This window comes from Dunckerocampus dactyliophorus, chromosome 6, assembly GCF_027744805.1.
Source record: "Dunckerocampus dactyliophorus isolate RoL2022-P2 chromosome 6, RoL_Ddac_1.1, whole genome shotgun sequence".
Classification (NCBI taxonomy): Eukaryota; Metazoa; Chordata; class Actinopteri; order Syngnathiformes; family Syngnathidae; genus Dunckerocampus; species Dunckerocampus dactyliophorus.
The window spans coordinates 33043869-33071185 of NC_072824.1; the positions used below are offsets into that span (position 1 = coordinate 33043869).

Sequence of the window (27317 nt, forward strand, 5' to 3'; positions counted from 1 at the left end):
ATAATTCTACAGTGGCTGCTTGAAATAAAACTCTCTTGAATCTTGAATCTCTTGAATCTTGAAATGGTGCCAACATTGTTATGCATTGTGCTGTAGACTCATATTCATTCACGGTCAAAGGAAGCAAATCTGTATTGAGTGTTGTCAGAGCTGCTGCAACTGCTTCCCTCTGCTCATGGATCCGTTGTAGCATCTCATAGGTGCTGTTCCACCGTGTTTCCACCTCCAAAATTAATTTCATGACACTGCGGCCCATTTGCACCTGTACCTGCTGTAGGCGCTCCTTCGCTGTGGTGTTGGTCTTAAAATATGTCACTATTTTCCGCACCCTTGACCTGATGTCATCAAGGCCAGGGGTTGCATCAATAGATTTCTTCACTATCAGGTTTAATGCATGTGCTATGCAGATTGCATGCCTAACTTTAAGGAGTTTGGCAGTGGCAATCATATTTGGGGCTGCATCTGTCACCAGGCATCTCACCTTCCCACATAATCCCCATTCCTCCATCAGCTCCTGCATAACAGCTGCAATATTTTCAGCTGTGTGGCTCTTAGGAAAAGGGTGGACTCCCAAAAGAGTGGTCAGAAGCTGTTCCTCAGCATCAACAAAATGGCAGGTGACAGCAAGATACGCATCCATGTAATGGAGGTCCACATATCAGCTGTGAGGCTGACACTGTCAGTGGTCAGTAATTCAGCCTTTGCCTTCTCCTTCTCCTCTACATATCTCCTCTCCACCATGGCCTTAACCGTATTCCTACACGGGATGATGTATGTAGGACCCAGTTTTGCCACAAATGCTCTAAATCCAGGATCATTCACAATAGTGAAAGGCTGAGAGTCCTTCACTATAAAGTCCACAAGAGCCTCATCAAGCTCTTGCTTCCTGGATCCTGAAATAAATAGAGTGGATAAATACATAAACAACTAAACAGGATGGAATAATAATAATAATAATAATAATAATAATAATAATAATAATAGTAGTAGTAGTAATAATAATAATAATAATGAATAACCTTTCATTTTAAATTCACCTCATTTAGGTGAAATTCAGGTAGTGATATAACCTTAAGATCCATACACGTAAATGGTGCTTCTTACCTTGATTGTTGGCACGAGGCAGAGTATTCTCGTGTTTGGCTCTGTAATGCCTCAGCATTGATGATGTATTGTTATTATACACTAATTGCTGAGGGCAAAGCAAACACTGCACCTGTGAACAAAATGACAACACGTTACTTAATATTCATACTCATACTCATACTTCATTTTACCTTCTATGTATTTGCCTTCCCGTCAGTAATAACGGCTCCTCTTGAATATGACACTATACTGCTGAATAGTACATGGATGTCGCAACTGTCAGCGCGATCTCTAACAAATCTTACTTGTTCTAATTTAGCAATGTGGAAATTTGGTGTCAGTAGAGGTTCAAATATGATGCATAAATAATACCAACACTAATCCTAACTTTGCAAGCATGTAGCACTCAAGGCTCCGCTGAATCAGGCAAATGAACACGGAAGGTGGACGTATTTTACCTTATTCGGTGGCACCAAATCGAAATGCTCCCACACTGGAGAACGCTTCCTGGATGGCTCCATCGGTCAAAAAGTCCAAAAGTCCGAATGTCAAACAACAAACGACGGCTATTCGTAACGTGAAATACGTGTAGAACAGGGACAGGCTGCGGTGTTTTGGCCATCTTAAATGCACTGAGTCTCGCGCCAAAGTTTCAAAACTCCGCCTGTCAACCCGAAGCAGTCAGCTGACTCCCGAAGCAGTCAGCTGACTTGGTCGGAATGAAGCAGTGAAGTGGTTCAAACGTCATCAGTGACGTCAACTGAGGCAAGCTCCGGCCCACTGCTTCACGACAAGCCGCCTATCGAGTTCGGAGCGTGTTTCGGAGCTTCAGTGTTAGAGGTAGCATCACTAGGAATGGTGGTGTATTTATTTGCTGCTGCGACAGAAAAGGAAGAGAAGGCGGTCCACTCGTCCTTTTGAGGCCGAATTGAGCTCGCCCTCTGGTTTCATAAAACACACAGAAACGGGAGTCGAATGTCCCTCCAGATGAGGTGAGTGTATTGTTAATCGAGTCAGAGTGGAATTCTGTTCAATTAAGTAAAAACTAATCACATCTATATTTATATATATTTGACCTGGGCAGGGATGTCCCATCTCCACCACCGCAGGCCTCTGCCAACATGGCGACTCTCTGCCAGCCCTCACCTTCTGCATCTTCAGAGTTGTCCACAAGCAGCTCCTCATCCCTGGACTGCAGCCTTGTAGCAGATGAGGGGAGCAGAGCTCCTGCTGTCACTGCGTGTAGGTGATTTTTTTCAGTTTTGCATTTTTTTGTGACTATGAATTGGAGTAATTACTATGTTGTTTGAAACTGGAATCCTACTACACGTTCACATATACTGTATGTAGTACAACGTAAACCCGATGTACAATATGAACCTGTAGGAGGTCGTATTGTCCTAACCTCAGTCATATTATAGTTGGTATTGTACATGTTTATATTTCATTTTGTAATGCTTGCATCAATTGTGCCTCAAGGAGCGTGGGGTCAAGGTCGGAGCTGAATAAGTGGAAACCTGAAAAACAGAGAGCCTCCTCCATGGACACAGAAGAGACTACGTTTGCCTCTGTTGTGGCGGACTTACTGAGAAGGGTCCCAGAGGAAAAAAGGGATGCTGTGAAATCCAAAATGTACAGACTATTGTATGAGGCAGCCTACCCTGACACACGGTAGTTTCAGCATGAAGAAACACTGAGACACGTTTTAAGTCAGGTTGTTTTTTTTTTTTTTTAAGTTTATTTTGACTTCTTACTTGCATAAAAACCGGTTGTACTTTGTTTTTTTTTTGTTGTTTTTGTATTTACTGTGCATTAAAAAGAGTGTTTTATTCCCAAGTCAAAGCAGTCCTGTGTTGTCGTCAGCCCTGTTCAGCATGCCTTTGGTAAGCACGTTCTCCTCAGACATCGAATCTGTAGGACATATTGTGTAGGAAAGTATTGAAAGTGTCTTCGTCCATCCCACGCATCGGCCTCACGAGTACTGTTCAGTCTCCTCAGAAGAACCTGTTTTTTGTGTAATAGCACCCCCTTGTGGACATATTAGGCAATGTTCATTGTTGTACATCCGGGTCTTTTCCCTAGATCATGACCATGACTAGTCAGTAGTCATTTCATATCGCAGGTCTCGTTGCTCTTTCCTCAGCGAACATTTCCACTCCTGCTCTTCATGTTAGGTTTCCAGTTCCACAACCCCGTCTTTCCTCGTTCCTGCGGCTAAAAGCAACGTCTGTAAGGGCAGTTTGTGTTTCTTAATATTAAGCAGTACAGTAATATTAAGCAAGTGCATTGTATCTCGCCTCCTCCCATTCAAACGATGAGTGGACCGCCTTCTCTTCCTTTTCTGTCGCAGCAGCAAATAAGTAAAACACAGTATTGTCTACTGTGGGTTCCTAATGTGCTAGTACAGGCACGTGAGGACGTGGATGCTCTAGCTATTCACGTAAGAACTTAAGTGATTTTGGTTATTATCAGGAAAAGCATGGAAGTTGCGAGATATCAGCTCTTAAATTCATCTCTTATGAGCTATATTCGTTATCATCATTATATTTGTTCAAACAAATGTGCCTTTAATTGAAGCAGGCATTCCAATGGATCAATAAACTAGTTTCAGTTTCCATGACTCTAGCTCTAGTTTCCCATGTCTCCCTTTCAACATAAAAGTCATTCAAGAGGCACGAGACAATATAAAACAAATCAGTAAAATACATTTATTGACCAAAAAAACCTGTATTCATCCATCCATTTAACTTTACACACAAAAATATCAAAATACTTTACAGGGATTTCATCTGAATATTGTCAAATTCATGTTGGATCAATTCTCTCAAGCAAATATACTGTACATTGACAACCTCCTTCAAATTAAGTGCTCATTGAATTCAAAATGTTTCTTTTTGTCTCTCTGGGGAATAACGCATTTAAAACCATGCATAGTGATAGCGTTGTATTCATCCATACATTTGAGAAACCTGGCTGCATCTGATGCAACTCTGATTCCGGTGAGTAACTGGCTCTCCATCGCACCTCGTTGAGAGACGGGTGCTCTAATGTCCTAACACTTGGTAAACATGGTCTATCTTGGTTGTGTCAAAGCTTTGAAGAACATGTGTCCTACACGTTGAAAAACAATCATTTGACTCCTAATCCGGCAAATGATTTACAAAGTGGGCCCGCAGCGCCCCAGTGCAACACGGCAAAGAAAAACTCCTTCCGGTGGATTCCGAAAACACAGCACTCGTGGACCCGGGTGTTTGTCATGTTGGCTCGTATCTGCTTCACCACGCTCAACGTTGCCCCCCCCCCCCGTCACTACTGCTGTATTTACTAGCAGAGGGGGAGGCCATACTCAAAGCTGGAGAGGTGAGAAAAACCAGACCCCTGGTGATAAGATTGCTACGCCGCAAAATAGAAAACGCCAAAGAACCATCACTTCCTGCGAAGCAAAGATCCAATATACTGTACTGGAGGTCCACGGCAGCGTTTCCTTTAAAGGGGTCCTATCCTGCTCATGTTCCAATGATACTGGAACCCAGCGGGACACTACAGTATGTCTCTTTTCATGAATACAGTAACCCCTCCTTTATTGTGGTGAATTGCTTCCAGACCCCACCGTGATAAAAGACTTTCCCCGACGTGAAATGCTTTTGTACTTGGAGCACAAAAAAAAACAGTTCAGGACCTTCTAAATTGGGTTCTTAACATTATGAGAGCCTTCTAGACATGAAACACCCCCCCTATAGTCAGCTTTACACTCCTAATACCAAATATAGCAGACACAAGTGTATACGACACATACGACATAAGCAAGACTTGTGCTCGCGTGTGTTGCTGTAAATGTGTTCCGGGGGTGGGGCCGCGACATTAGCCCATGTTCGGGATTACTGTGCCTGTTGTGAGTCCGGTGGCCAACATTGCAGTAACATTACTGACACCTAGTGACCAGTGCAGAACATTGCATAGCATCACAACGCCTTGTATTTGTATTTCAGTTTATTTAGCCATTTTTACGCTTGAAAATGCTTAGCTCGTCCAGTACCAAAGACGTGTTTATACGCCTTTTACGGGGGGTTTTTGCACGAGAGTGAAAAAGAGGTGATGGCGCAACTGCACACTAATGGATGTCACGTTCAGAGCAGTTTTAAGCCATGAAAATCAGCCACAATTTGAATGGAAAAAACACACATGACAGCAAGGACTAAGTGGAAGGACGCCGCCTGCTGGAAGTTACACAGTTTAATGCATGCACACGCACGTGCGCACCTATAGCTCAGTTCCAAATGTGAAAATGATAAACAGGTCATGGTGTTCCATTTGTAAATAAGTTGTTTTGTGGTGTTTAGAGATTTGAGCTGCCACAAGAGCAAAGACATTTGTGTCAAAGTGAAAAAGAATCTTTTGGCAAAAAGCTGTTTTTCGCTCTTTTTTAAAACTGAAACTGATATTTTCCTGAAACGTACCTACCGTATGTTCTACTGCTCATCGCTAAAGAACGGAAACTAACTTTTTTGGCATTTTTGCTCTTCTGAACACATTGCATCTTGTTTGGAGAAGCCAAACTCTTCACTTAAATGGCCTCAGCTACTAAACGGAACTATGTTCCTCGTCATGGAACCGGACTAACGGGACCAATCGGGGGGGGGGTAAGTCGCTGTTGATGCACTACACTGATGGGGGTCATACGACTCCATGTCAAAAAAACCAAAGTATCCCCTTAAGACCCCAACGGTGCAAAATGTAAATTCTTGCAATTTTTCAACTGGTGCGTTCAAGTGCGACATATGAAGGCTTGATGGAGAAAACGTGATGAGTGAAGCATAAAGACATAAGCATGTAAGAATTGCAGGCTTTCCAACATTGGTACAGGTGCATGCGTGCGGTACCTACAGTATATGATCACCTATTTCTAAATTATTACCCACTTACGGTGAAGGACATTTTTTTTCGTCGGGAAAAAAAGTGTTGACCAAAAATGTGCAAAACGTGCACGGTGGCGAATGCTGAATTGCGAATGTGCAAAGGGTCTACTGTGCAACATTGGTACACAGATGCAGGATAGGACCTCTTTAAGCCACCCAAAACCAATGACACACATTCCCCTCATGCTTTCTGGCCATCTCAGGAGCACGTGCGACTAAAGAACATTGCATCGGAACACTAAGAAATCCCACGTATCACTATCGGGTTCTCCACACGTTACAGCTGATGAAATCTATCAAACGTATCGACGGCTTTAGGAAGACTGCTTGGTCAGCAAGTCTCCGTGTGCCCTGGATTGAAAACACACGAAAACAAAGCACATGACGGAAGTCTAGACAGTGAAAGATGTTCAAGGTTGTGTCTGCATCGTTAAGGCATGTCCATCCAGTATTGCTAAAGGAACAGCGAGACGTGACGAGATGACAGAAACACAAACAACCAAGAGTCTCATTGTTGTGTAAATCCAAAGCGCACGGGGCATCCTATGCGTTCACGGCGAAACAGCTCGGTCGGCTGCCAACATGCAAAGTGCACACTTCTAAATGTTTGGTTTGATCCTCTTAATCTCCATAGCAACTGCTTTGACTCGCCCATGTTGGCGGCTCCTTCCCTCCAGTAGTAAAACACGCTTTCACAAAAAGGAAAGCACACGTCGCCGTAGGAAAGGAAAGGAAATGTTGAGGTAATTTCTAGTTCACGTCGAAATGCGACACACGGGGGGGGGGGGGGGGGGGGGCAGACAAGGAGGAAATGTGGCTGGGGAGGACACAAAGGGAAGACGTTCAGGAAGACATACGAGGCGGCAACGGGTCATCCCCCGCCGTGTGAACGCAAACTCTACGGGAAGGATCAGTGCTGGAGGTTCCACTTCAAAATAAAAGTGGAGGCCACGCGAGCGGGTAGCCGGGGCGAACAAATTAGTGCAATCGAGAAGGAGAGCGTCGGATTCACGCCCTCCGAAAGCTGCCTGCAGAAAAAGAACACTAGAGAGGAAACACACGCAAAAATCTCACCCTGGAGTCCATCCGCTTGTACATTCGTAAAGGGGGCGGGGAAATGGAAGAAACGAGTCCTGAATGTCACATGACCTCAGTTCCTCCTTTGATGTCGGGGTGGGGGGGCGCGTCGGGAGACTTCACCCATTCTTGTCTCCGCCTTTCTCTCCTGCAGCCTGGAAGCAGACATGAACAGCACACCGTGAGAGGAGGAGCAACGTACAACGCTAACGTTCATCCCAGCAAACGCAGCAAAGAGACCATCCTCCCTGGTATCGCAGGTTATTGGATGCACCGATCGTCACATTTTTACCCCTCGTCACTTTGCGCTTTCAATTTTGCGGCTTTGCTCTGTCACAAAAATATATATCTAAAAATACGTCATCAAAAATGATGAAAAGATATGAACCGTGCAGTTTGCTGGTTGAATACGGCTATTATTAGCAAAAACATGCACATTTAAGCACATTTGAGTTTTTTTTGCCTAAATGAAGCATTTTCAAGCCTAAAACACTGAAGGTGCGTTTTGAAATGTTTATCGTCCCCCAAATCATTACGTAAACAACATTATTTTATTTGATAATGCATCATAACCACCATGTACACATGCAGTATATATTCGCTCCCACTACATTTGTACATCGGGCAAATAAGACGAAAGCCGCACGTGTCCACGCCCCAAAATGGACCGGGCAGCCAATCATGAGCCATGAAAAAACTCACCACAAGCTTGACAACCCACTAGAAACGGCAAGAGAAGTACTTTTACTGCATACACTCCAAAGAAATTCATAACTGACACATGCTGTAACTGTGGCGATATCAGATGATCGTCATAACGATGTTTGCCACCTTTAGCTATTTGCTTTTTTGGAACTTCCCCTATTTTCTGGAAACGTTCCCTTATTTTCAACTGCGAGGGTTGGCAGGTATGCTACGCGGTCTCACTCACAGGCTTTTGAAGCGCCCCCTCCTGCAGACCAAAGTGGTTTCCTCCTTGGCCGCCCTGCAGGGGGGAGGCCGTCACCGAGGGTGAGCTCGGTGTGGACGTCAGGGCTCCCGCCAGTGTCAGGCGCTGCAGCTCCCTGTGCCTTTGCTGCTGCAGCATCTGGCAAAGCGCCGTCCGCTGCTCCTAAATGTGTGGACAAGGTCGCCCGGTTATGATGCGTTCAAGAGTTCATCTAATGGGAGGGTAAATAGTCCAATAGGTTTTATTACCGGAGTGAAGTTCTGCGACGTGAGGAACTGCTGGAGTTGTTGCTGCTGCTCCAGAATCAGCTGCTTTTGCTGCTCGGACAGGAGAGAAGACCTGGAAGACAAACATAATGGCCCCCAGAGCCAACACAAATACAGTAAGGCCGCATTTTTCATAATACGGAAGTCGTATTGCTAGGAGAAACTAACAAAACAAAACAATTAAGTTATAATTTTTGGAAAACGAGGTTGGGAAAGAGTGAAAATATGATGAGAGTAAAGTAAAAATAACATGTTAAGTCATATGACGGGGAAAAAAGTTGACATATTTGTAAAACAATAAAAAAAAAAGCAGCAAAAGTGGAAAAACAAGCAAAAAAGTGTGACATCTGTCACAATGTGCTAGTGACTACCATTTGTTGTGGTTGTCACTGCGTGGTACCTGCCTTCTTCTGGCTTGTTTTTCCTTTATTGTTGCAGTTACACCTTAAGCGGGCTGGAGGCGGGGACGCTGGGCACACCTGTGGCTAATTACCCAATACTCATTTAAGCAGACTACCCACAGCTGGCAGCCGCTGGTTCATTGTTTCGCCTCTGCTGGCAACACACCCGAGTGCTTCTGCTACCAGTCGTTGTTCCATGCCCATTTGGACCTGCCGCCTCCCGGCCATCCAGCTAACTCCAGTGTTTGTACTTTTCTTCATGGTGTAACTTTCATTTGCCTTTTGTCTCTATTTTTGCCACAACACCATCGTTTTCTGTTTTTGGATCTACTCTCTCTTGCACTTTTTGTCATTAAAAATCCTGAATTACCACACGAACTCTAAGCCTCTGCATCTGGGGTCCTAACCACACCGAGAACCTGACAACATCAGGTGAAAAATGGCATCATAAATTGTTTTTCTTCAATACACAGCACATCATGTCTTAATATCTGCATGGGCTGCTTTACAAAACGTAGCAATGCTAACATGCTAAGGTTAGCATACTCATATTTTTTAGGTATTTTCATGGGTAGACACATTTAGCACTATCATGCTAGGTGGTAGCATGCTAACGTTAGCACGTTAGCATTGCTATCATGCTAACATTAGCACAGTAGCATTTTTAGACATTTTCATAGCTGGACACATATATAAACACTTAGTGCTATTATGCTATGTGTTAGCATGCTAACATGAGCATTTTTAGCCATTTTCATAGCTAGACACTTATATAAACCCTTACCAGTATTATTCTAGGTGTTAGCATGCTAACGTTTAACATGATCAATCTAAATACAGTAAGTTCATATGTGAGTCAAGGCAGGTGAGCAAATACTTTTGGTAATATAGTGTATGTAGATAAAATAGGAGGACTGTAGGACTGGCAACATCCATCCTTCCATCCATTTTCTATGCTTCTCCTCATTAAGGTCGGGGGGTATGCTGGAGCCTATCCCAGCTGACTTCGGGCAAGAGGCGGGTGTAGGACTAATACTTATGGTGTGAATCATAATATGGAGGGAACAGTGGCGCTTGGGTGTCTAGTTTTCTATGTGTGTTCGCCTTAAAAACGAAGCTTTTGGAAAAGGTTTTTCCACTAAATGAATGAATGGGAAACAGTGTCAGGTTAGAAAGTCAAGCTTGACAGCAAACACAAGGTAGCTACGTACGGGCCAGCGCTCTTGGCCAGCTGAAAGCTCTGTGCCAGCGACTGGGGGTTGAGTGGAGGCGGCTGGGGGTGCAGAGGAGGGAGCGTGGATTGGGAGGTGCCCTGGACGGCAGACTGTATCACCCCATTTAGAATGCTTAGCGCTCCATTCACGCTCAGCTGAGGGCTTCCAACCAGCGATGCCAGCAGCCCGCCCGCGCCAGGCTGAGCGCAGCTGCCAGCCTGACCGACCGTCCCCGAAACGTCGCCCGCGGCTCGTCCGTTCGGGACGGGCTGACTTAAGGAGGCGGGGCTTTGCTGAGGAGGGGGGGTGCTCTGGAAGGAGAGGGAAGAGCTACTGCGGGACGGACTACCAGAGTGGAGGTCCTGAGGAGATACGGAAACATCGTGCATCAGAAACTCTCGGTGAAAAGTCATGCAGAAGATTTGTTCATGAACATCAGGTCTCACCTCAGAGGAGGTAACAAAGGAAGTGTCGTGAAGGAAGCAGCTCTTGGACAGGACGCTGGTACTGCTGAGCAGTGCGTCTGGGAAAAGACAGTGAAAAGACTTTCAGAACAACGTTTGTGTTCAGCAATGCGACATGCAGCAGTGACGGGACGCAGATGGGCCATGAAGAACCTGACCTGGACTGGAGGACAGGAAGCTGATCTGGGGAGCGTTGTGCAAGGAGCCTTGGACAGAATGAGCATGAGGGAAAGGAACCGCCAGCTCCGTGTTGAGCAGCTGCATCCGCTCCCGCTTGGCGGTCAGACTGAGGATCTGGTCTTGGAGGCGCTGGTTCTCTTGCTGCAGCGAGTGAAGGGACTGCAGCATCTCCACGACTTGTGGACACAAGACACCAACATTTTCATATGGCGTACTTTTCCAGCAAGGGCAACGAAAGCTAAGAAGCTGCACACATTTGTAGAAACAAGGTTGGTGAAGAGGCACCCCCCAAAATGACACTTTGATTTAGTTTTGTTTGCTCCTCATCATATTCCAATGTCTATATTTCTCATCTTGGCTCTATTCCACTACATTATTGTCACATTGTAACTTTTTCCGCAACCTCATTGTCCAAAAATGACAGTTGTATTTGTTGTTTTGTTTGCGTTTGAAAATGTTACAACTTTAAAAAGTGAACGTTTTTTTCTTCTGGAATGTTTCAACTTGATGCAAATAAACTGAGGTTATTCCCCTCATATGGAACCTTTTTCTTGTTAGATTACAACTTCTTTCCGGTCAAATTACGCTGATGCTGCTTTTATTGTGAAGTTATAGAATATCCTACGGGGGCTGCAAATGGCCACCGGGCTGCACTTTGGACAATACTCTGAAGTCTGTGGGTCCATTTTCCACAGCTAATCCAGAGGAGTGCCTATTCTGGTTAGCATTGGGCAGGAGGTGGTTCCCCCCCCCCCCGCTGAACAAAACGTTCTGAAGCTCTGCAACACATCCTGGACAAGACGCCACGTCACTCACTGTTGACTCCCATCTCCCCATTGCCGTGTTTCTCCAGCAGGAGCTCGATGTGGGAGCTCGCCGGGGGGACGTTCTCGGGACACGCTCGAACCCCCGCACCTAAGCCGTCTCTGTGGTCGAACAGGAGGGGGAGGGAGCTCATAGGAGACCTGCGTGGGATGGAGGCAGTGAAGAGGAGAAGGTGGTCAGCTCGGGTAGTTAACCAATGGATTACTGACACACTAACTACTCAGGTTAATACAGTCAATGCCCCGGGCCCCCCCGCCTCCCGGCAACAACGTCCAAGTGTGGTGCAATCATCTCAGGACACTTGACCTCCGTGATGAGTGCATACGATGGAAGCAGCGTGCCGCCATCTGCATGCGGCACTTCAGGTGAGGAACTTCACTACAAAATAAAATCACCCCCCCCCCCCCCCCCCCGTTAAACTCTTATTGTTGCACGCGCTTGCCTGACGCCAAACACTGCAGGGGTGTCCGAAGTTTCCTTCTAATGAGATAGAGCAGGGGTCACCAACGTGGTGCCCCCACGACCACATGAGGTGCCCGCAAGCCTGCTTTTCATTCACGTTTCCAGTTAAGAATGAAAGAACAGTAGAAAGAAATGCATTGTGAAATACAACATGTGAGTTGTGGACACCAGCATTTTGTTCATGTTCTGGTAAAACAAGCATATTCGCTTTGTTTGGGTTTAAAATAAGCTCTGAAAAGAAATGTTCCAAAAATGAGTAGCTCTTGGCCATTTTCATTTTGGAAAAGTAGCTCTCACAAGGACAAACGTTGGTGACCCCTGAGATAGACTATTATCTATGACACATCAAGTTCCTCATCTGCCTTGGATGCCCCCACACCTATGCTGCATCAGTGTTTCTGTGTTTTATTGTATTTATTGGAGAATTCCCTGCCAGTGCTTTTCAATTTTATTTCCATGCTTCATTAAAACAAGATATTTTATATAATAATAAATAACAAAAATGTGCTGAAAGCGCAGCAGAAATCCAGAAGTCTAGACGTAGCCGAGAGTTACCTGCATTGTTGCACCCCCAGCCCCCAGCACTCATAGTTTTGGGGCATATTTAGGTGTTGAGGCTGGATTGCATTGAGCTTGTTAGCTTCCTTCGTCGCCAGCGAGTAATGGCGACTGGGGAGAGAAGGCGAGGGTTGCTGGAACTGAATCTAATCCAGTCCCGTTTATTGCAAATGCTGACCGAAAATAGGAGGGAAACGTCAATTTAAAGCCATCAGGCGGGTTGACTGGTTCCCCTGTGTTATGCCCTCATTAGTGTCTCTTAGCAACGTGCTAACAGAAGGTAAATCCAAAGAGACGTACTGTGATGAAAGACTCTCCCTCGGCGAGCTGCCCTGACACGGGAAGTGACAGTCATCAAGGTCTGACTCTGTGGAAGGGGACGAGATGGAAATGTGCACCTTAGTGTCCCCCATTTGACTGAGAAATGACAAAAGAACATGAAGAGGACACTCGTACCGGCTAGTGAGGCCGGGGCTTGGCTGAGTAGCGGCGGCAGCGTGGGGAGGCCGCTGGTGAAAGGTTGTGTGGCGGTCACGCTGCTGAAACGTGGATGCGCCTGGGGGGGTTCATTTTAAAAGACAATGTGTTGTGTTAGTGTGGATATCCAACATTTTCCTAAATGCTAATGCTAAATGCTAATTACAGCCTTGGATCTCTTTATTGCACCTGTGGGCTTGGAACAGCGGCGGCTGACGAGAGAGCGAGCGCGTGGGACGGAAGGACGCCCGATGACAGAGAAGTGCTACACATGCCCCCTCCCAGGGACAAAGAGGTGCTACACACCCCCCCACCCAGAGGGACAGAGGTGCTGCAGACGCCTCCGCACGGCGTGAGAGGGTTCTTAAGGCTGGAATAGATACCTGAGCGAGGAAGACAGAACAATTTATCATTTACATACGTTACCTTGAGACTGAAAATCATTACCGTAAATCTTCGGTGTATATGATGGGGCGATGTGGCTAATCTATGGCAAAATTCTAATCTCGTGACATCTCCTTTACTTCAGAACTACTACTGAGTGTTTAAATGCTGTGCCGCTCGCACGTCAGTCAGGAAACGGTGGCTCTTTTTTTGTCAGGAGCCAATCAGCAGCCATCAGTGCGCTCACAACAAGTTTGTCAATTTCAGGAGGTCATTCTAGCATTATATAACAGTATCACAACATAGCAGTCTGACTCACAGTGTCATCTTACTGAGAACAACACTAAATTCATCACACAGTAACTTGACACTCCAAAAGTATACCTCATAAACATGCAAACATATACTAATACAAGTTTAAAATGAAAGAAAAATTACGTCAGCTGCAATGATGTCAGCATCCCTCTGGGCCCTGTTCTCTGGGCTCCTCTGGCTCCCTCTGGTGGACAGAGGCAACACTGCAGTGTTGCTTGTCCTCCAATGAACTGCTCTTCTGGCAGTAATAAATTACGGGTAGATGTTAAAATAGCTGTGATTTGTTTGTTAGAACCCGTATTGGTGCATGTATTGTATATTTCCTACATACCTTTTGAGTGTTAAGTTGCTGTGTGATGAGTTTAATGTTGTTTATAAGGTGAAACCGTGAGTCAGACTCCTGCAATTTCCAATGGGATGACAAGCGTGTCATGAGCTTGTCCATGTCGTGATTGGCTCCTGTCAAATAAAGAGCTGCCTGGTCTTCACGAACTTGTGCGTGCCGCAATGTGTCATTTTATGACGTGGACACGTGCGGCTTATGCACCTGAATTTACGGTACTCATAGAAGCATATTCCCTTTGCCAACATAATCCAGCCACCTCGCAGCATGGTTATTGCACGCTTTGAGATGGCCACAACAAAAGGCCATTCCAAAATGGGATGACTCTGTGAAGAGAACACCCCTCTAGAGTGCCAGAGACCAACGCCTGTGCTCACAAGTCAGTTACGATGACAAACTTGAGCTTCTCTGGGACACTTTCTCACAGTTTGTGTCCATTCTTGGGTTATGCAAACTGATTGTTGGTCGTTGGTCATTGCTCCCCCCCCCCCCGTCTCAAACGGCACACAGAAATGCAACTTTTGTCTTCATCACTCCGATTACGGATAAACTAACTCGTCTATATCCATAACAGAAGTAATCCGTTGACTTGTAGCGGCTAGCTATGTCGAGACAAGCGATCAGACATGGTCGTGAACTCCACTACAGAAATGCGTGTTTTTCTACACTTCCGTTTCTTCAACTATTATTTCATGATGAATTTGAAAAATGCCCGTTGCTGAAACCTTTTAAATACTAATACTAACTTTTAAATACGACTTCAGCTGCATTGTCTTTTGCGTAACCGTTTTCATTTCTTGTGTGTCGTAATGTTTGATAGCAAATGCTAACTGGACGTAACTGGATGTGAAATGAAAGCATCAGCACAGGACCTGTGTGTCTCATGAACGCTTTTACGGATGTTGTGTCTGCAAACGAATGCGCTACAGTGCGAGCGCTTTCTGCTCCGCACACACACAGGAAGCTTGAGGGCAACCACACACACCCGCTCACCTGAGCCGAGCAACGAGTTGCCACGACTCGTGGAAAAACTGCTCGGCGAGGACGACGCAAGTGACGAGGAGGAAGGGGCGGTAGTGATGGTAGGCGGTGCGGAAGTGAAGGCGGGGTGTGCAACGGATGACGGGCTCGGGTAGAGCGAGGTGGTGTAGACCGGAGGAGGAGGAGGAGGAGGTGGCGGCGGCGGCAGGGTGGCGTCGTGATGATGGTGGTGATGCGCATCCTCTCTCCTCTCCTGGTTCTTGCTGCCCCGAGGACGACCGGGACCGTGGCGACTCTTCTTGTTGCCACGGTGCCGCCTCTCTCGCGGCAGGGGCGGGGGAGTGCTTTTGCTCTCGAGGTCCGCCTCTTCGGGGATGGGCGGTGTGCTCAGCTGAGAGAGCTTGCACAGAGACTTGGAGGGCTTGTAGTCCCCTGTGGAGATCTTGCGGATCTTACTGCTGCTCCCCAGAGCAGAGGTGGAGGTGATGCGCATGATGGACCCAAACGTGGAAATTGTCACCTTGTTCTCGAAAGGGCTCGAGTTTCTGTCAGAGTGATCATGACCCTGTGACGCCAACGGCGCGCCTTCAGCCGGAGTCAGTGCCGGCGGCTTATGATATTTACGATCCTCTTCCTCCTTCTCATCCTCATCTTTCTCTTCTTCCTTTTCGTCCGCCTCGTCGTCCTCCCGGACTGCCGGCCTCCTGTGACGCACTTTGCGGTCCTCGCTGCTATGATCACGCTCCAGACGAGACGAGGAGAACTGATGAAAGTCTTGCGCTGAAGACAGGGATCCACCTTCGTGAGAAGCACAAGGCACACTAGCAACAACAAACACGTGACAGCTTTGCCCCGCGTTATCAGGGTTTCATTTATCGACTAAACACATCAACACGTTATAACGGGATGTGTCGGGGACAGGCTAGCAACGCCCACGTTGTCCATAACAATCGCTTGCGTCATGTTAATCATTGATGGGATACCTGGGTTGAATGGACTGGAGGAAGAGGAAGAGGAGGAGCAGCTCTTGCCACTACTTCCTGTTTTCTTGCTGCGATGACTGTGACCGTGTGTGCTCGGATTCTTGGACTTTCCCTCGCCGTCTTTTGAGCTGTGATGGCTGGAAGAGATCTGTCCCAAAACACGCACGCACACGTGCAAACGCGTCGTTAGCGGGAACTCTCGCTAGTGGACGCCAACAAAAGTCACTACAGCGAGTAAGAATGCTGACATCAGATCCCTGTTTCAAGCGTTTCAACCGTTTGGCTAAGTGAAGTAAAATACAAAGGTTGCGATGATACGTAGTATTCTACACTGGCCACCGGTGTCAGTAATGCTACACTGACATAGCCACTGCAATAAGTACTCTACAGAAACAGGAAGTAAAATAAGGAACAACAACAAAGAACTCTGTACTGTGTTATGTCTTATGTTCTCCTATTATGTCTCCTATATTGGCTAATAGGAGTGTAAAGGTGACCATAGGGGTGTTATGTCATGTCTAGAGGGCTCTCGTCCTTTTCATTTAATAATTAAAAAAAACATATGTACAACGTTGTAAACAGGTTTTCTATGCTTTAACTATGAAAATATTCCATTTAGAAATAAGGAACCCTACTTCGCGGAAATTCACTTATCACAGCTGGGTCTGGAACCAATTAACTGCAGTAAACGAGGGATTACTGTAATTTGATCTATTATTTTTATTTTGCTTCATCTCCCCATTAAATTATATCAAAAAGTCAGGGGTGCTTGCTGTTGTGTTACAGGTGGTCGTCCCATTTACAATGTTTCACGTTACGATGAACTCGCTCCCGTAAATTCATAAAAAACGTCATTTTGGTCCATAAACACGAAACTGGAAAACTTGAATAGGCGTCACGTGCAGCACAAGCATAAAGCGAGGAAGCATAACATCGCTTATTAGCTAACTTCCTGCGCTACATTGTGTCTCTCAGGCGGCTGTGCGCCAAAGAAAAGGAAAGCCATGACTGTGAACGTGAAACATGAACATCAAGAAAAGTGGAGACACGCCCAGCATTTTTGGACGCCTTTTGGTCCGAACCGCTCGACTGTCGCGACCATCATTCAGGATGATGAAATGAATTAAAGATGATCGAATGCTGGAGGGTCATGGATTCAGTGCGCTGTTACAAGGAGATCTCCTTCCAGGCTAGCCTGGGATGATGTTTTAAGAAGGTAGAACGGCCTGCAAGATAACCACGGGGATGAAAATGCATCACTCATTCATTTCGTTCGTGTATTTCATCTTTTTATATTTCCTTCACCTGTCCTTCACGTGTTCTGTAGACACTGTGAGCGACTTAGGAGTTCATTTACGTGCAAGTTCCGCCCTACACTAAAACTCCACTTACATCACGGTGTAAGAACGGAATAAGCTGAGGGACCACCTGTATCGCAAACCTGCTCATGATGGAGGCATTCAACCGATATGCAGTGCAGCACGTCTCTCACGTGCCACTCCTGCTGTTCATACCATGTCGATACTGCTCGGCATGACGGAAGGCGCCAAGCTGTCTGACGTCTTCTTGTGCCGCTCCTTCTGACGAAGCTTGTCCTTATGACTCTGAACACATGCATGGGCATCAGGTGTGCGGCTTTGACTCCCCCACTTCAACTCACATGCACAGAGCAGCAAATGCTTACCTTCCTCTGCCGGTGGTGGTGGTGTTTGTCCTGTGTTGGAGAAGTTGAGCGCCCCCTGGAATGACCGAAGGCGCTGCTCGTATTTTCACTGGAGCGCAGTTTCTTTTGCTGTGAATTGACAGCAGATAACATGACGTGAAATAAGTCTTTGTTCCCCTGCGGATTTTATAAGCAGTCTTAATCTTATAGCCATCTTCTAACATTCGGACTGCCCTCGCTCATAAACACATTAGAGTAATGCTACTGTCTGTGTAGCTTGTCGCTACAACTCTGTACAGTCAACAACGTTGTAAACCAACGAGCAGTGGGTACCCCCCCAATTCAGTATTTTCTGTGTGATTTCCCTCCCCCCCATTAGAAATAAATTTCAATGTCGCCGCCTATTGATGTTAATGAATCTGACACTGAACACGACATGTAACCTTCTGCTTATTCTGTGCACGGTGGTGGCAGTGTGCTTGTCTCCCAACCTGACAGCTGCTGGTTCAATCCTCGCTCGGTGAATAGATTTCAACACATTTCCAGGATATTTCTCCAGTCAGTCTACATTTCTTTTCAGCATTCGCACACAACTTCTACTGAAAATGGCTGCGCCTCTTACCATTTTGTTGTAGTGATGCTTGCAGTAGCCACAATATTTGACATTGTCAGCTTCTGGGCCTTCCTCCTCACACAGCAGACCTGCCATCTGAGCACTGGACACAAGCAGGTAGTCAGTCAGGCAGGAGAAAAGACAAGGAATGCACACATGGACATGCACGCACCATCCCGCAACACATTTTGTCTTTTTCTTTACAGCAGACTTTAACGTAAACAGGAACGTAAACCTAAAGACTCACTGCTGCACACTTACATCTTCTTTCTGATTCCACATCAGCCTTGGACACAAGAGGAGGATGCCAGGATAAAAATAGCTTCAAAATGGACCTCAGCAAAAATATCTTCCACTATTAGAATGTGTAAGAATTCCTCTTTAAAAAGACATGTCATAAAAATAAACCCTGTCTGATCACTATACCAGCGCAGCACTCGCACCAATACGATAGTGTTAGGCTTTTAAAGCTGCTATATTGGTAAAACAGCTACAGTATATTCTCTCACTGAACTGACTGATTTGAAGAGTCTCTGCAGCTTTGAGCTGACACGATATGTCAAAAGGGAAAGAGATGTTTGCCCTGGAGGCACAAACACACCTACCAGGTGACATGGAAAGCCTGTCTGCAGCCCTGTCTGTTGCAGGCCATGCACGCGCCGCATGCCGCCTTGCTCTCTCGGCCGTGGTCCTCACAGATGTAACATGTCTGGTGGGAGACGGAGGCATGATTCATCGCATGTCCTTTACAGTTCCGTGACGTCTGCCGTCTGAACAGCAGACTGGTGCACAAGTGCCTTAGACACGTCACGTGCGGTGTTCCCCATGCATTCTTTTACTTGTGGCGGCACACCACAGATACATTTGGACCGCCACAAATAGATCTGGCGGCCCCCTCGCTCTAATCCCATTCTAATGGGGCTGTCCGTGAATGTAGCGTCGCTACAACCGGCGGTAGGGATCGTAAGACCGCTTCTTGACACACTTGCTATTGTGGAAAGCTTGCGCCGCACAGGAGCGAGTCAGAAGCATGCATACTTATGCTCGCTTGCGTAGCAGCTTAGCAAATACGCATTTAGAACGCACAAAGCAAAAGGAGGTCATGAAGGGTCATGAGCCCAGACACACGAACGGGTCACTCATGATGCAAACAACAATAACAACAGAAATGACAACAGAAAGTGAACACACAACCTTATCTAATGCACCACACGGACATCAAAATAAACGCCAAAGCACGAAGAAACACCCAAAATGACACCCCTACGGTGTATAGATGCCACAAGGCATGCTGGGTAACCCGCTGTTCTCTTTGCCAACATGATTCATGAAACACATCATGTTGCTTTGTGGTTTAATACGGCCTAATACTAATCAAAAATACGCATATTAAGCTGATTTTACTTTACTATTTTTTTTTTGCCTGACGCACGAAGCATTTTAAAGCAGAAAAATGACTAAATGAAGGAAAATACACAAAAAAGGCATTCAGAAGACGCATTCAAAGACGTTGTGATCCATGCTAAAAGTCAATGTTCCACCGGACCACATTTACAGCAACACACACAAGCACAAGTCTCACGCATGTCTTAAATATTTGTTTTATTTTCTCTTGTTATGTCTACTATATCGGCTTAAAGGTGACTACAGGGGTGTTATTCCATGTCTGGAGGGCTCTAATGATGTTAAAAACCCTATTTAGAAGGTTAGAAACAGGTTTCCTATTTATGAATAAGGAATCATCATTCCTCATTCAATGAACCACGATACGCCAAGGATGACGGCATTTAGCTAGCAATCACACCTCTGAGAGAAGACAAAAAGACGACTAGCAACACATGTTGCAACTTTTTCTTATCTTATTGGATACTCTTCTCAACGAGCAGCGGGTCCTGCTTTAGGCTCCTCGTCCCTCATCTAAAAGCAACTAAAGTCTTGTTTGTGACATTTAAAAACCCCATAAAGAAGCAGCAGAAGAAGGTACTTGTGTTTTTATGTTTGCTTTGCTTTTCATGTTTTTTGCTCAATGGCGTCCATAAAAAGCATCCTGCCTGTTCTTTTACGAAGCAGTCGTTAACTTTGAACTTAATTTAGTGATGAACTTGATGTGTCCTCATGCGTGTCACTGATGGGACGTGTGCACCACGGAGGCCGAGCAACAGGAGCGGGACAAAGGAACGGCAGGCTCTTTTTACCTTTTTACCTCAGCCTGTTTCTCCCTTTGTGCCTCCCCCCCCAATCTTGCAGTGCCCCAACCCCACACTGCTTTCTCACCAGTCTGACACATGATAGATCCCACCAGACTGCCATAAAAATGACCACATCATTGTGCGGCTGATTCACTGCTTTGAATACTTCCAGTGTCGGCTTAACATTTGGCCCCCTTTTTCGGTCTCGGTGTGTTCGGGACAAAAGCGGGGAGGCTTAATAATGGCTCAATATTCCCGCCTTGCACAGGCTGTGTAAAGGGGGCTTATGTTACCCTCAAAGGACATCAGCTTTGAAATGGAAGTAGGACGCGGACAGAGCCGCATGGGCCGTGCAGAAGGAAGAGTGGCTTCTCAGGTTTTCACCATCCAACGTGACGCTGTCGAGGAATGCGGGCTGCAAGCTATGGATGAATGGTTGTGACAAGGGAAAGCTGCATGCAGTTCATTGTAGCTGACATGGTAATATGAAACCCCCTGAACGCTCACATGTGTGCATTTACATGCTGACACACAAAGAGCCCGTGTCAGCGTCTGGCTCCTGAGACAAGATATAACGTTTTCAAGGGGTAGCTTTGACAATGCTGGACATTTTTGCCTGCAATCAAAAAAACCCCACACAAAGTACATAGCAATCCTTCCTTTAATGCAGTTAATTGGTTCCCGACCCGACTGTGATAAGTACATTTCTGCAAAGTAGGATTCCTTACTTCTAAATGGAACATTTTCATAGTTATGGCACAGAAAACCTGTTTGCCACCTTCTAAATATGTTTTTTAACATTATTAGAGCACTCCAGACATGAAATAACACCCCTGTAGTCACCTTTACATTAGGATTACCCAATTATACTCTGTATATAATCACAGAAAATAAGCCAATTAAAAGACAAATAATACTCATGCTCGTGTGTGTTGCTGTAAATGTGTTCCAGTGGCACAGACAGGAAATGACGTTGGGGGTTCGGAGTTGACTTTTAGCTTGGCATGTGTTACGGCCACAAGGGTAGCCCGTGTTAGGGATCACTGTGCCTGTTGTGAGATTATACGAACATGCAATAAAAGCCTGTTGTTCCGGCGATCAAGTCTGGTGCTTGTGTGTCTCACTGAAAATGACAGTAACATTGCTGACACCTAGTGACCATTGTAGAATACTACATATCATCACAATGTCTTTGAATGCCTGTATTTGTATTTTACTTCATTTAGCCATTTTTATGCTTGAAAATGCTTCATTTAGGCAAAAAAAAGTAAAACGTGCTTAAGTATGCATATTTTTAAACTAATAATAGGCCGTATTCAACCACAAAACATTGACTTATTTAAAGAATATATTTGGAAAAACTGGTGAAACCGCAAAATTCAAAGTTGTGATTGGTTTAACAGGCCGCAAATTCATTTAGCATGTTAGCTTGGTGAACAGCGGCAACTGAAGAGAGAGGGCACTGGAGCTGAATCACACAGTAACCCCCGGCTGGTAGAAGTGACATGGTGCTCCAGCATCTGATGCCCATTTTCACATAAGTTCAAGTCACCCAAAATGCCATTCATCGCTCGATATAAAGGAATACAGTCGTCCCTCGCGAAATCGTGGTTCCAACATCGCTCCCTCACGCTATCGTGGTTTTGGAAAATGAATGACTGAATAAAAGGCTGCTGTTTGAACCATGATTAGTCAACACGTGAACAAGTCATACGTAGTACTGTGGTCACCAGGCGTCAGTAATGTTACACTGATGACGTCAGGTGGAGGCAGCCACGGCATGTCTGATGCTGAAAAGACGTTCTCCTCCGTGTGGAAGTGGTACGTTTTTGACTTCTTACTTTGCCCTTCTTCCCCAGTCCGTTTGAAACGCTTGCTTAAGTTTAGTTCTACCTAGTTAGCTCGGTAGCTTGCTATGCTATGTCCCTGCAGTGATCGCGTAGCCTGCGCATTACAGTTGAGCAACGGGTTGTAAACAAAGAATAATACCAGTATAAAGGTGGCTATCGGGGTGCTATTTCATGTCTACAGGGCTCTAGTAATGGTACAGCTTTTCTATGCTGTATCCATGAAAATATTTCTTTTATTCATGTTGAATCCTACTTTGTGGATCAGTCAATGAGTTGTGTTTTCTCCATCTCAACAACCGCTACAGAAATATCCTGACTGTAGTTCTTGGAGGTGCGGTAGCAGGTACTGAATGATCTTGCGGCACAGTTTTCTTTCAGTTTCACTCAGAACACAAAGAAGATTTGGACAAATATTCTGCCTCTCACATCCACTTCGGAATAAAGTGGAGAGTGCCAACTTGGACACGCACCCGCTGCCAGCATCTGCTGCTAAAGGCAGTTTTTATGCAGGTTTCATTTCACTGACGACATTTCGTACCCATTTTTGCTCTTTTGATGCCAGAATGCGCTTAAGGAATGTTCTCCAACAGCGTGCGTCCGTACCTTGATGTATCGCTCATGTGGGACGTACTGCAGGATGATGGGCTCCATGGTGAGGACGTTGGCGAACTGCACCTCAGGGATGTAGAGCGCACACACAACGTGAGCCCAACCTAGGGTGACACAAACACATCTCAAGGGGCGGGCAGGGTCCTCCAAACCTACTGCAGCAGCTCGTCCCACCTTACCTCCACTGTCCGTCCTCTTTAGCGCACCATCTTTGTGGGGGCACAGCTCACACCTCTGTAGAGGGACACAGCCCGGATTATTCACTGTGTTCTCAGCGTGGGTAGGGACCAATGTGTGATGCAGTGTGCCGGTACACTCACCACTCGTGCCGCCCTCTCCTGCGACTCACACTTTCGACAGAACCACGGGCCGGTGGGCACCTGGACGATGCCGTAGCATGCTGGCACAGGGACGCACATTTAGCTCCATTAGATCCATTTTGCCACAGGAACAGAACCACAGTCCTTAACTCAACAGAAGCTCACATGACTGTATCAGAAAAGAACGACTCGGCCTGGGGGTGTTGTTTTGTCGGCAAATTGTAAAATAAACAAGAAAAAATGTAACAGGAAAACGTTGAAATGTTGATACTTATACTTTACATCTTGTTTTTTTCAGTGGAGTAGTTTGAAAATAAATGAATACAAGATTAATGAGATACACAAATACCTCATTTATTGACCGTGATACATGAATTTCCGCAAAATAGGATTCCTTATTTATAAATGGAATATTTTCCTAGTTATGGAATAGAAAACCTGTTTACGACCTTCAAAACCTGTTTTTTTTTAACCATTATTAGAGCACCCCAGACATGAAATAACACCCCTATAGTCACCTTTACATTAGGATTCCCCAATAGAGCGTATATAATCACAGAAAATAAGCCAATTTAGACATAAATAAAACAATGTGCTCGTGTGTGTTGCAGTAAATGTGTTCCAGCGCTAGTAGGGGAGCAGAATGGGAGGTGGACAGGAAGTGACATTCGGGGTTCAGAGTTGAGTTTTAGCTTGTTGTCACATTGTGTATTATTCACTGCTGAGAGATGCATGAGTCTAAATCACGTCTCATTTTCTCTTGTCATGTTGACTATATTGGGTAACACCAGTGTGAAGGTGACCATAGGGATGTTGTTCCATGTCTAGAGGGCTCTAATAATGTTAAAAACAATATTTAGAAGGTCATAAAGATGTTTTCTGTGCTCTAATTATGAAAGTATTGCCTTTATAAATATAAGGAATCCGACTTTGTTGAAATTCCACATCAGGTCTGGAACCAATTAACCGCCATAAATGAGGGATTACTGTTCAGTAGTTACAATGACGGAGAAACCCCAACATCATTTCCATTATTTATTTATTATTTATTTATTATTCTTTATATAATCATTTTATCATTATATTTATATAATCATTATAATTATTATGTAATTATGAAAACAATCTAAGCAGGACCTAAAATGAATGTTTTTCTTACTAATAATTTGTTTATATCATGAAGGATATACTTTCCTTACAGCTCTACACCAGTTACCATGGTAACCGACTCTGAGTTTGATTTAAAGCAGGGGTGTCAAACTGGTGCCATGAAGGGCCGAGACACTGCAGGTTGTCTTTCCAGCCAGTCACTAAAGCAGGTGATTTTAATGATCAACACCTTCAGTTTGAGGGAAGGAGCTCATCAATGAAATCACCTGCTGGAGAAACTGGTGGGAGAGAAAACCTGCAGCGTCTCGGCCCTCCAGGGCACCAGTTTGACACATGTGGTTTAAAGGGTGCATGATTCCTCACCTTTGCTTAAATATGTTAGATATTGTTTTTAATTATGTTCTACATTGCTCTATTTTTGAAAGCCGACAGTAAATTCGCAAAAATGGCATTTTTAGTTCATGGCGCTTTCGGGGTACTGTCACCCACTTCAACAAACATGGCGGTGTACGAGACACAGGATGTTTACAGTCATTATAGAGAAGAGTTGAGCGATGTGTCAATAGTTTTTGAGGAGAAAAGAAAGAAGAAACATTTGGAGATGAAATAGAGAACCTACAGAACACGGCTTAAGTCTGAAGACATGCACCTTCAGAACACACAATAGTAAATGACTCTGGAGCTGCTTAGCCTTCAATTCGTGTTTTTTAAGTCTTTAAAGCCCTTTTTATTGGATATTTTACCGCCGTCATAGCCGCCGCCCCCCCACCGTCAACATATCACTGTGAAAAGATGTTTGTCTAACATGCATGATGCTTTACAGCCTTGTCGCTATCATGGATGAGCGTTTAGAACGCAGGATGTAAACAAGACATGACTTACTCTGTTCTGTGGCAACAGAATGTTTGGCAGCAAATGCTAACTGGATGAAGTGCGCTAGCTAGCTACTGTACATGTTACCAGTACTCAGGCTATGTACACAATTGAGGATTTATGTGTATTTATCTTTATTGCCATATTGACTATAATTATAATAGCAACTACTTTGATTATAAATGATTATATGTAACCTTTGAAAATGTGAATGTGAAATACTAATCATTCATATTTACAATAGTATTTCAAAGTGTACCGGTTAGATTTTATATATTTTTTTCTATGTTTATAGTAGCCTACGAGGTAGATCTTTGGCACTTGGTCATTTTAAAAGTAGCTCGCAGGCTGAAAAAGTATGAGCACCCCTGCCATACGTTCAAGCCAAATGCTTCTAGCAAAGGCGTTCCTTCAAAGCAGTCGTCAGTGAAATGAACACTGGAAAAAAAAAGAACTCGAGGTGGGCGTCTCTGGACTTGCTTGCGCCATTTTTAAACCTTCTTAAACCTTCATCTTTTGGAAAAGAAAACAAACATACAGTAGAACTCTGATACTGTTAACATCCAGCAGCAACACAACATTTTGGCATGACTCCTATTTTGATGAAAAATATACTGAGGAGAGCCGAGCAGCTACCTGGAAAAGCTGCCGATGATGTCACTTCCGGAATGAGCCATGAACTATAAAACGTAATTTTTGCTAACAATGTAGAACATAATTACAAACAATATATGACATATTGAAGCAAAGTCGATGAATCATGACAGGGACCCTTTAACTCTCTTTTTGGAATAGAAAAGCCGAGAGTTTCCATCATTTCAGGGTTAACATACTCAGAGTTTTCAATTCACCAGCTTCCTGGGATACTGTACCCCCCAGTGCAGCAAAGCAAGTGGACACAGCAAGGCTACAGTGTCCATCAGGACTGGCCATGTTTTGTCTCCTATGGTCGTGTACAAGAAGGTCTCACACACACACACACACACACACACACACACACACACACACACACACACACACACACAACCTACTTGGCCAGGAAACAACAAATCGCACGCCTACCAACCCCTCCCACACACACACACACACATTCACGTACACACCAAACAGGCAGACAGGCTGACCAAGCAGCCCCCCACGGGTGCCTCCAGCCGCCGGCTCAGCCGCCACAGCTGTCCGCTCCTTCCACGCTAACGGCTAACGTTACCTTGATGAACGGCGACGTTGCAGCCGTGTCCGTCGCAGTAAACCAGCGGATTCTCTGCCCAGCCTCGCTCGTCGGAACACACGCAGCAACCTCCGACCATTTCCCGCATGCTGCTCCCATACGAACAAATGTATTTCCCCCCCTCCCGGCAGCGGCGCGGACCTCGCCGTAGGCCTGTCAAGTGGTCGTCCCGGTGTTCGCCGCACCGGGCATAGTCGTGGGCCGCTATGGTGGCGCGGGCTCGGCGCAGCGGAGAGACGCAATCTCGGCGTAGGGGTCTGTGGTGGTGCCGCCGTTACGTTTTTTTTTCCGTGATGTCCTCCCAGTCCCCATAGAGGCGATGCAGTGCGCATGCTCACATCGGCTCCTCCGAGTGGGAGAAATGTCACAGCAAAGGTGGCAAATTATCGTGATGTTCACTCCTCCCACACCACTTAAACACGTTTATTCATCCATTTTTACAACAATCGTCACCTATTATTTTGACTTTTATTACAACACTGAAACGTGGATCACTCAGTTATAAACAGTGGATGCGTTCCTACATAAAATGTTTAACAGCGCCCCCCTCAGGATGTCAGTAAAACAACCGATACAAATTACAAGCGATTTCACCAGCCAATGTTTTTACTTATTTTAGTGTCTGCAAATAAAACTATATGGAATTATTAACTTTTTGATAATAATAATGTCGAAATCAAGAATAAGAAGGCATCAAAAGGTACAATTCAGTTCATGTTACTGTTCACATGATAGTTATTTCTCACTAGTGCGCGTGTACATAGTTTAGATTTCTCTTTATCTTTTACAGCTTCATGTTTATTTGGATTGCAGTTTATTAACTATACTCTTATTTGACTGTATATTCACCTATTTTTAAATAAACTTTTTATGTTTACTCGTGTGTTTGGCGTTCATTGTGGACAGCAAAAAAAATAATAATTTCAGGGAAAGTCAAAACTGAAAATACTGAAATGTCTCAAGAGTGGAAAAAGAGAAGCT

General features: G+C 45.1%; 1 protein-coding gene and 1 long non-coding RNA gene across 4 annotated transcripts; one reads left to right on the top strand and one right to left on the bottom strand.

The window, feature by feature from the left end:
* Nucleotides 1-1836: 1836 nt before the first annotated feature.
* LOC129182954 (uncharacterized) lies at nt 1837-2922 on the top strand. The gene is made up of 3 exons (XR_008570722.1): nt 1837-2078; nt 2171-2328; nt 2566-2922. It is a non-coding gene; the product is annotated as an uncharacterized LOC129182954 (long non-coding RNA).
* Nucleotides 2923-3774: 852 nt separating this feature from the next.
* LOC129182895 (protein AF-17-like) lies at nt 3775-26852 on the bottom strand. Of its 3 annotated transcripts, none has more exons than XM_054779539.1 (20): nt 26316-26821; nt 23126-23205; nt 22985-23039; nt 22800-22909; nt 18763-18866; nt 18167-18260; nt 17566-17673; nt 17396-17485; nt 15882-16029; nt 14911-15678; nt 13065-13258; nt 12855-12954; nt 12699-12765; nt 11370-11518; nt 10532-10729; nt 10356-10432; nt 9907-10271; nt 8277-8367; nt 8011-8190; nt 3775-7234 (listed from the first exon to the last, which is right to left on the bottom strand). In XM_054779539.1, the coding sequence occupies exons 1-20, from the start codon at nt 26422-26424 to the stop codon at nt 7199-7201; spliced, it is 3123 nt and encodes a 1040-aa protein (XP_054635514.1). In that variant the 5' UTR covers nt 26425-26821; the 3' UTR covers nt 3775-7198. The 3 variants fall into 3 exon arrangements, with proteins under 3 accessions (XP_054635514.1, XP_054635513.1, XP_054635515.1); XM_054779538.1 differs by having other exon boundaries at nt 14911-15696; nt 26316-26815; XM_054779540.1 differs by lacking the exon at nt 14911-15678 and having other exon boundaries at nt 26316-26852.
* Between the last annotated feature and the right edge of the window lie 465 nt (nt 26853-27317).

What these genes read in the sequence shown, in the direction of transcription:
- LOC129182895 (XM_054779538.1), bottom strand. Translation starts at nt 26,424, where the DNA reads ATGCGGGAAATGGTCGGAGGTTGCTGCGTGTGTTCCGACGAGCGAGGC. An exon ending in CCTTTGTTACCTCCTCTGAG is followed by an intron (nt 10,272 to 10,355) that starts GTGAGACCTGAT and finishes GTATCTCCTCAG; the next exon opens with GACCTCCACTCTGGTAGTCC. An exon ending in CGTCGCAGAACTTCACTCCG is followed by an intron (nt 8,191 to 8,276) that starts GTAATAAAACCT and finishes CCACACATTTAG; the next exon opens with GAGCAGCGGACGGCGCTTTG.